An 8,555-nucleotide genomic window follows, 5' to 3' on the forward strand; every position below is an offset into this window, starting at 1 on the left:
TTTTCAAATGTATTATTGCCAGATTCATAAATATGCGTTTTGTATATAATTTACGTTCCTAACCTATGATATACAAGCTCTTATCAAATGACATTTTACGAGTAACATCTATTGAATTTTGTTAATATTTAGCACATATATGCCATTATCAGTAATATTAATAATTTCGTTGGAATACATATTTCTCGCGATAATACTCACGTAAAAAACGGCGGGAAACTGTATTGCCAGGGCCATTCGATCTCTGCCATTGCTTTGGTTATCAACTGACGCAGACAGCTGTCAGACGCGTGAGATATCAGAGATCTTATAATTAGAAATGTCGAGAAAGAAAAAAATGATTTTTATTTAAAAAAACGCTTGATATATTTATCACAAATGATTGATTATCAAAAATCTTGTCTTTATTACAAAAATTGATGAAAAATAGCAACCGTTGTGTTATATTTTATATTACTACCTTCGCTTATATCCTGCTATATTTATAATCTATTAAAAACTTGACTAATACAGTGCAACTGATTCGTAATATATAGTAAAAATAGTGAAAATGGTCCCTAGGATTTTTAAATTATAAATACCGAGACATTCTGAAGATTCTGAATCTGTTGCGGAGTCACTGATAAATATATATCAAAATAGTATAATAATATATACATTTTATATATATTATATATTATAATATATAATAATAATATTCATTCTTTACAGAAATCTCTAATATTAGCTATTATAATTATTATTTATTACTGAAAGACAATAATTAATTACTTGGAATATTATGGACACTGAACAGTGTTTTTAAAACTTAAAATACATAATTTAAGTTAATTAGTAGTATTGGCCTTGCCTTTTAGTAGTATTTTATTAGATTTCTATGTATAAAGGGATGTCAATGGTTGGAATTTAGTAACAGTCTTTCACTTGACATTTTCTTCAATGCAATTTTTAATTTGCATTGGTTGTTTATATTAGACACAAAATTGGGAAGTAACGCGTTACTTTTTAAAATAAGTAATTAATAACAGTAACGAGTTATTTTTACCAAAAAGTAACTGTAACAGTAATGCGTTATTTGTTTTAACGTTCCTACCTCTGATTATGCATATCAGTTACGAACAAAGACTCTTGTAGACAATTAAATAATGATTCTGATAAAACACTTGCTCAGGCCCAAGGACTCTGAATGGTCTTAAACTAGCAAATGGATTCTTTCCACTATAGAGATAATTTACTTTTCTATCCAGGATAGTGTTTATTCTATCTATCTCTTCCTCTAATTCTTTTTGCATATAACATGTTAAGATTAATGGATAATTTTGTTTCGCTAGCATCTGTATGGACGGTGTCCATGTATCTCCATTGGAGATATGTTCATGAATACCTGCATTAAATCCCACAACCAAGTCCGGTTTTATGAATAATGAATTGCATAAGTAATCCTCATATAACACATCGTAAAACTCCAATGAAAGTTTCTTCTTTTGCAATATACAGTTATCACAAATGTGTAATAGATTGGATTTATATTTTAATTCTGGCCCAATCATTATAACTACCAATGATATTATAGGCTTTATTAAATGCAGCAGGATTTCCCATGTCATCAATGTAGTTTCTTCAACATAATTTGCAGCTATAACATGAATAACTAGATCTTTGCGTTGTGGTACATAGTCTAATATTTGCATGGCATGGAACAACGTCAAGGGTCGTGTGAGATATTGTGAATGCCTAGCTGCTAAGATATTGTATGACATTTCCGACTCAATCTGAATATTTCCATAAATGTTTATAAAGTCATTCATATTCCGAAATGTATCAGTGTAAAAAACGTACTGCAAGTAATGCATGTCCAAAGTATTGTCTTCTCCATTTATAAACAATAAATTTGAATGAAGACATAGTTCCAGAGAAACGCAAGTGTCTTTGTGTTTAATGCTATCTTTGTGATCTTTACAGAAGCTGACAGATACACAGCTTTGGCAATCCTCCAACAACTGACCATCCTGTTCATGGCAGACTGTACATTCCCTTGGAAACAGGAACATTTCTTTCTCGTACATTTCTAGAGGACGTCCAAGCTTGAATGATATAAGCAGAATCAAGTTCAGTTTCTGGTCATCCCACTCCTCTGAAGTTCCGTGATTTTCCATTTTGAAGTCTCGCAGTATGTCTTGTATGGCTTTACACAAAGATTTATGCTGCGACCAATGCTGCTTCTGATGCTGTCGATTACAATAGGCGATCATTCTGCAGCCACCACATTTCTTCAAACAGACGCCGTTGCCAAATCGTTTGCAAACGTGACACATGGTCGCATAGAAGAACGTATTATAATTAGCAATTATTTCATTTTTTGTTTCTAATTCCATGATTATCAGTCTTGTATCATATCCAAGCTATCCTTTGTGTATGTGTGTATTGATGCAAAATAATCTTTTCTCGTTTTAATTCCTGCATCCAGACAATTCAGCCTGTTTTTGATAATGTTTATAAAGTACTATAATAACATTGATTTAAAAGATAAACATTGTACACAGTTTGGAATTTGCTTGAAATTGGTTAGAATGTTGTTTTGCAGGCTGTACATTGATGCGCATGCGTTTTGTTTCCCGCGCTTTTAATTCTCTGAATTGATGCGTTTGTTTTGACTGTGTTGAAAATCTGTACTTCATCGGTCTGTTTGCGTGCTTGCACTTTTTGCACCTAACATCTTCGTTCTCTCTTTTTTTCTATACTTTTTTAAGTACAAACATTTTTGGGAATTTTAAGCAACACAAACCTCATAGCACTTCATAGATCTGTTCACGTTGCTTGAAATCCTCAAAAATATTTGCATTTTTTTAATGAAATAAATATATATTCGTGAAGAGAGAGAATAAGTGAATGTGTTGAGTGTAAAAAGTGCAAACAGCCCAAACAGACCCCTCATGTCTATATAAACACCACAATTACCGACAGTTTAATTATCGTCATTAGTACAAAGAGTCGAAGAAATATAATTAAATTTAAACTGCTACTAAAATTCTTTAAAAAATTCCATAGACTTTAGTTTATTTTAATTCTCTGCATTTAGAATCTATATATTATTTATTTTCATAAAAAACATACATTCTGTACAACACAGAATTTACAAAATTTCCAGCATCACAGGAGATTGGAGTGTTATAAGATGTGCACAAATATATATACACACAACTCCACAATATAAAAACTTTGTATTACACCCTAGTAATATTCCTTGCGATATACATTCATATGTACATACGCAACACACATATATATATGTATATATGTATACATACATATATGTAGTTTAATTGAATTAATATAATTAATACGTGATATATAACGATATTTATTCTTTTTTTTTAAATACTATTCTCTGTCTAGGAAGAGTTCTGAACTGTAATTAAAATGACAAAACATGCCACAAGACCAGTCAACTTACAATTAGACTTGAAAGTCAAGACAGCATAAAATTTGCCTTTTTATGCAGGACTAGTTCTTATTGTTTATCGAAATGCACTGCAAATTATAGCAAAATTTTGGCGTTTTACAATTTCACTCTTTATCATAGATAAATTTTGCTTTATAATATACACGTCGTACAATTACGCGATCTATGAAAACTGGCAGGTGCACAAAATTATCAGTCGCAATTATATCCAATCGTTGCATTTTTTAGGCTTTAAAAAATCGTACAACACGGACAACATATTGTTTGCATATCGGACATTCAGACATTTGTTTGCCACAATTTATGCAACAAGCCATATGACCGCATTCCAAAATAACACACTCAATCGGCGCATCCCAACAGATTTTACACAATTCTTCCTGACTGAGTTGTTCCACATCTGTAATTTTAATAACTTATTTATAGTAAATGACAGAACATAATAAAATATATTAAATAATACCAAAACAAGAATATAAATAAACGCTCGAAGTTTGCAATGCAAAACAATTCAAAAATCAGCGACCAAATAACGAGCAATATAAAGAGTTTTGTTATATATATTAATATAAATTTTACCTATCAATATAATTATCAATATATAAATTATAATATAAACGTTTCGACTCTACAGAGAGCCTTCCTAGAGACATAACGTTATATATCGTAATTGTTAAAATTAAACGAATATTGTTGTTACACATTTTTTATAAAAACCTTTGAGGAAATTGTTGTTGCACCATTATATAAATCAATTGTGAAGAAATTCTTATATTATGGTACTAAATGTAATTCTCAACGTTAAACGAATAATTAGTTTTGCATTTTTAATATAGACATGTTTTGAAGATCTGATATGGTTCACTAGTATTTATCATCAATAATTGATATGGGATTCTTCTTTAATTTAAAATAATTGTAAAGCGAAAGAAATATGTTAACTTATTTATACTGAAAAAGGCTTTGTGTAATCGAAACATTTATATTATAAGTTATATATTGATAATTATATTGATAGGTTAAATTTATATTAATATATTAACAAAACACTTTTTATATTGCTCGTTATTTGGTCGCTAATTTTTGATTGTTTTGTATATTAAATAATCTTTATACCTATATAAATATCTCTTTACTGTCTAAACAACAACATTATATTTAATATGAATATAAATATTATCCGGTTGTGTTATGATATAATACATTTTACCTTTTCTAGACTGATTATACTCCTGCCATAATCTGGTCACTTTGTTCAATAAATCCGGTCTCTCTATGCAGCCTTTATAATCTACGCGATTTGTACTCAACAAATTTTTTAATTGTTTAATACTTAGATACTCTAATTCTGACGCTTCTTTTATGTCTGATAATTGTACCTTGTCTGACCACTGCAAATAGAGATAAAATACAATATAAATACTATACAAGTATTTTATAAATGTTGTTTACAAGCATATATACCGTGGGAATCTCTGTGACCATATCCGATTTTTTTTCATTCGACGTTTCGGGAACTTCCTCCTGCTCGATGATTACTGGCTGCGATGCAGTACTGGGTCCAGTTAAACTGCTGTCATTCCCAAATATTTCTTCTATTAAGAGGTCAGTATTTTTCGTTGGTCTCTCCTCGGGTGATTCGCTATCACTGCTAAGTGGAACACTAATAACTGGACTACTATGACTACTTTCACTTGCTTCCTCTGCCATTTCAATATCCTCGTTTCTTACAGGTTCTGTCGATGCCTGCACGTCCGCCGCATTCGCACCAGGTTCATTATTTGCAGTACTAACATTTGGCATATTTTCCATTCTATTTAAAGGAGGATCAACTCTGGAACTAAAGTCATATTACTTAAAAAAATATTTTTAAAAGAGGAATATATAATTTATATAAATTTTGTATTAAAATAAAATAAAATAAAAAAAGTTCATATTAGGCAAAAAACTTGGCTCTCAAAAAATTCAAGTGTTAAGTCTAATCATACACAATTGAAAAGCACAGATAATAGGAATAGAAAATAACAGATTTTATTCTATTAGAAATTATGTATTTTGATATAATTGATAGGAAAGCTGTTATTCCCTGTTCTTTTCATTAAGTCTAAACTGCCAATAATTATATACACTGCAATGTAAAACGTACCGTTGTTCTTCCCCAACATTTTGCGTCCTGAAGCTTGTAGTGTGGTCAGAAGTCAAGCTCGAATCAGTTCCGTTAGCAAAAAGCATTAGTAAATGCACCAAGTCTTCTTTCTCTGAAAATTGAAGTATAGTTTTTTATAAAAAAAAAATTCTTCAAGTTCTTATGAAATTGATATTAAGAAGGTATTATTACAGAGAGAGACATGTTGGCAGGCAGCACTATACATATTAATGCACGTACCGACACAACCCTTAACAGAAACTTTTTTTGCCACAAGATACTGACGCAAGTCCCTAGAACGTATCTGTCTTATTTGATTTCTGATGAGTGGCCTCATTGATAATAGACCGCAACTATCGCAGGTGAACACCTTGTCGAACCGTTTGATTACACATTCGGAACAGAAATACCTCAGGCAGTCCACGCATTGTTTCTAAAAATTGTACAAGGAATATAAACATATATATGTCGAATATTAAACCAAAATTTTCTAATCACGAATTATGATAAAGTACGATATCAAATATCAGGCAAATAAATTCCTGGAACCAGATTACTGTGGAGTTCTTAATAAAAAAAATTTCTAGATTATTTAACAGAAGAAGGTCAAATGTTAATTGCTAAATAATTTAGTACGCAGTGAATCTGTGTCATCACTTCTACGGTGACATTTGCATGACAATTTGAAGGCCCAAATTCATTGTCCGGACAAACAAGACTTGTCAAGGTTTGTCGAATTGTCGGATCGCCCTTGGAACCGGTCGTTCAGCGAGGGAGAAGGGCCAGGTGTTCCCGATCAGGGTGTCCACTCACTTTTCTTTTAAACAGGTTGAACTTTGCATTGCAGGCCTCGCAAGCCATCTCGGGTCGCCCGTTATCGCCCGTTCGTTTTCTGAAACGTTCTCGTTTTGCGCGCCGTGAGATATCACTGTGTTGAGAAATCGAATGGGAATAACAAGTACTGTACGTTGTATTCTGCATGAAAATCTGGAGCAGCGTAACGTGAACGCCGACGATCGTGATGTAAGAAGAACGAGCCGGACGAGCGTAATCCTTTCAGATCGATAGTATGATATTGTTATCGGTTCAGTACGATATAAGTTCGTATAAGTCCGAATCAGTCCGAATTACTCCGATTACTCCAAAGTCCGAACAATCCGACCAGTCCGACTATGAAGGAAAAAAAAAACAAAGATGCCCAATCGGTACAGCAGAAAATGTGTTTCTATCTTATTTACATATGACAATACAGGTGCCTTTTCATGCCGACACTCGACGCTCATTTTTGCTTTTCAAAATAAGGCTAAGTCAGATCTTATATTCAAGACCGTCTTAAGTACAGTCTTAAGAAGTGACGTAACCAATCAGAGAGCCGTATTAGCGTCTTAAGACATTACTTAAGACGATCTTGAAGTAAAAACGGGATATGAATAACGTCCTAAGTCACGTGATACAAAATTGACGAATATCAATTTTGATCACGTCTATTTTGACGCTGAAAATCAGCGTCAGCATGAAAAGGCACTTTAATAGTGGGCGAGTTCAAAACGGCTAGGCACGCTTACCGTGCGATTGAATATGATTGATTGAATCTATAAGTACCGACGAGATACTATTAAAGACCGATATCCTTACGGGAGTTCGCGTCCTTGTGAATTTTGAAGTAATTAAGAGTTAAAAAACTGATAATATTATACTAATTTTATGATTTATTAATTTAGTCGACGTATTAATGCATTTAGAACTCAATAATACTCGATTTTTCTTTAAAATTGTAATTTCAGTGGTATCGTTAAAGCTGAATTATCAACAGAGATGATAACTGCGAAGAAAAAAAATTGTAATTTTTCTGCAATATATAAGATATTATAGCTTTACAAGTATGCATATTTATTTATGGAATATTTATGTAATAAAAAATCATGAATTTAATAATGTATGAGCCAAATATTTATGTTAATAATAGCAAATTTAAATCAATTGTCGATAATGTCAGCATTCTTCAATTACCTCCGGGCCCTTGGGGCCCTTTTTATTCGCCGAAAATTTACCCAGGATTGACGGTCTTTAATAGTATCTTGTCGGTGCTATAAGTAACAATCGAATATGCTCATTTACTCGGCGAGCGGGCTAGCCGCTAGCATTTGTCAACTTGAATGTATCCGCTATCTTATCGATGCTATCACCTTCATTCCCTGAATATGGTGGAATCAATCAAAAATTATCACTCGATTACTTAACTCTTATACTAAAGGACTTTATTTGTGTCGACTTGTGTTATCAAATGAAAAGCACCCATTGTCTGTTCTTATTTATTTCTAAATAATAACGGCTGCAAAAAGAAGAAAAAATATTTAGAAACGATTGGAAAGTTACTTTATATACAAGTTACTTATAAGTTATTTTTTTATTTCAGTGGAATAATTTTATATATTTTATTTATTATAGTTTTATATTATATTTTATATATAATTATATTTGTGCCTTTAGTCCGCAAAACGTTAATGATTTGTTTACATAAAAATTGCCGATAAATTTAAAAATGTTATTAAATTGGCATCGATTATGTTTGATGTATTTTGTTGATAATTTAAAACTTGTTGACATAACGAGTGAATTATCGACAAAAACCAAGCAAAGGTTGATTCTTATCTTCAATTTGCTATTAGATTAACAAAAATAAGCTCAATACGTTTTTATCGATAATTTGTTCTCAGTAAATTTTGTTGTATTTCTTCTTTTACAGATTTTATAGATATTATATAAATACAACAGAATTTGCATCAAATAAAGGTATCTTTTTGTTACTAAAATTTGTAGTAAGCATTTAACAAAAGGAGGAGGGCCCATAAAGACCGATTTCGGCCCTCTCCAAATTTTGTTACGAAAATCTATATTTTAAGGTCAATTACTCTTCTCTTTTGTGGATTTTTCGAGCAGTGTATT

At 31.6% G+C, this 8,555-nt stretch overlaps 3 protein-coding genes across 4 annotated transcripts in view; all 3 read right to left on the reverse strand.

Annotated features, from left to right (window-relative positions):
• Positions 1 to 329, reverse strand: part of LOC108749002 (vacuolar protein-sorting-associated protein 25) — a 1,814-nt gene extending 1,485 nt beyond the window's left edge. The window contains exon 1 of the mRNA XM_018487482.1: positions 202 to 329. Coding sequence (XP_018342984.1) covers positions 202 to 251 — 50 coding nt within the window. The 5' untranslated portion in view covers positions 252 to 329. The remainder of the gene's footprint in view (positions 1 to 201) is intronic.
• A 577-nt stretch (positions 330 to 906) lies between these two features.
• On the reverse strand, positions 907 to 2,943 carry LOC108748977 (putative protein MSS51 homolog, mitochondrial). Its single transcript, XM_018487436.1, has one exon. The coding sequence runs from the start codon at positions 2,373 to 2,375 to the stop codon at positions 1,113 to 1,115; it is 1,263 nt and encodes a 420-aa protein (XP_018342938.1). The 5' UTR covers positions 2,376 to 2,943; the 3' UTR covers positions 907 to 1,112.
• Positions 2,944 to 3,320: 377 nt separating this feature from the next.
• LOC108748978 (E3 ubiquitin-protein ligase RNF34) lies at positions 3,321 to 6,764 on the reverse strand. Of its 2 annotated transcripts, XM_018487439.1 has the most exons (7): positions 6,577 to 6,764; positions 6,423 to 6,501; positions 5,850 to 6,042; positions 5,610 to 5,721; positions 4,928 to 5,303; positions 4,674 to 4,854; positions 3,321 to 3,863 (listed from the first exon to the last, which is right to left on the reverse strand). In XM_018487439.1, exons 1-7 carry the CDS (start codon positions 6,588 to 6,590, stop codon positions 3,688 to 3,690), a joined length of 1,131 nt encoding a protein of 376 aa, XP_018342941.1. In that variant the 5' UTR covers positions 6,591 to 6,764; the 3' UTR covers positions 3,321 to 3,687. The 2 variants fall into 2 exon arrangements, with proteins under 2 accessions (XP_018342941.1, XP_018342940.1); XM_018487438.1 differs by having other exon boundaries at positions 6,423 to 6,764.
• Between the last annotated feature and the right edge of the window lie 1,791 nt (positions 6,765 to 8,555).

Source organism: Trachymyrmex septentrionalis, unplaced genomic scaffold, assembly GCF_001594115.1.
Source record: "Trachymyrmex septentrionalis isolate Tsep2-gDNA-1 unplaced genomic scaffold, Tsep1.0 scaffold25, whole genome shotgun sequence".
Lineage (NCBI taxonomy): Eukaryota > Metazoa > Arthropoda > Insecta > Hymenoptera > Formicidae > Trachymyrmex > Trachymyrmex septentrionalis.

Coding starts and splice junctions, on each gene's coding strand:
- LOC108748977 (XM_018487436.1), bottom strand. CDS start 2,375: ATGGAATTAGAAACAAAAAATGAAATAATTGCTAATTATAATACGTTC.
- LOC108748978 (XM_018487438.1), bottom strand. CDS start 6,590: ATGCAGAATACAACGTACAGTACTTGTTATTCCCATTCGATTTCTCAA. Junction 5,722..5,849: donor TTCTGTTAAGGGTTGTGTCG/GTACGTGCATTA, acceptor TTCAATTTTCAG/AGAAAGAAGACTTGGTGCAT. Junction 5,304..5,609: donor AATGTTGGGGAAGAACAACG/GTACGTTTTACA, acceptor ATATGACTTTAG/TTCCAGAGTTGATCCTCCTT.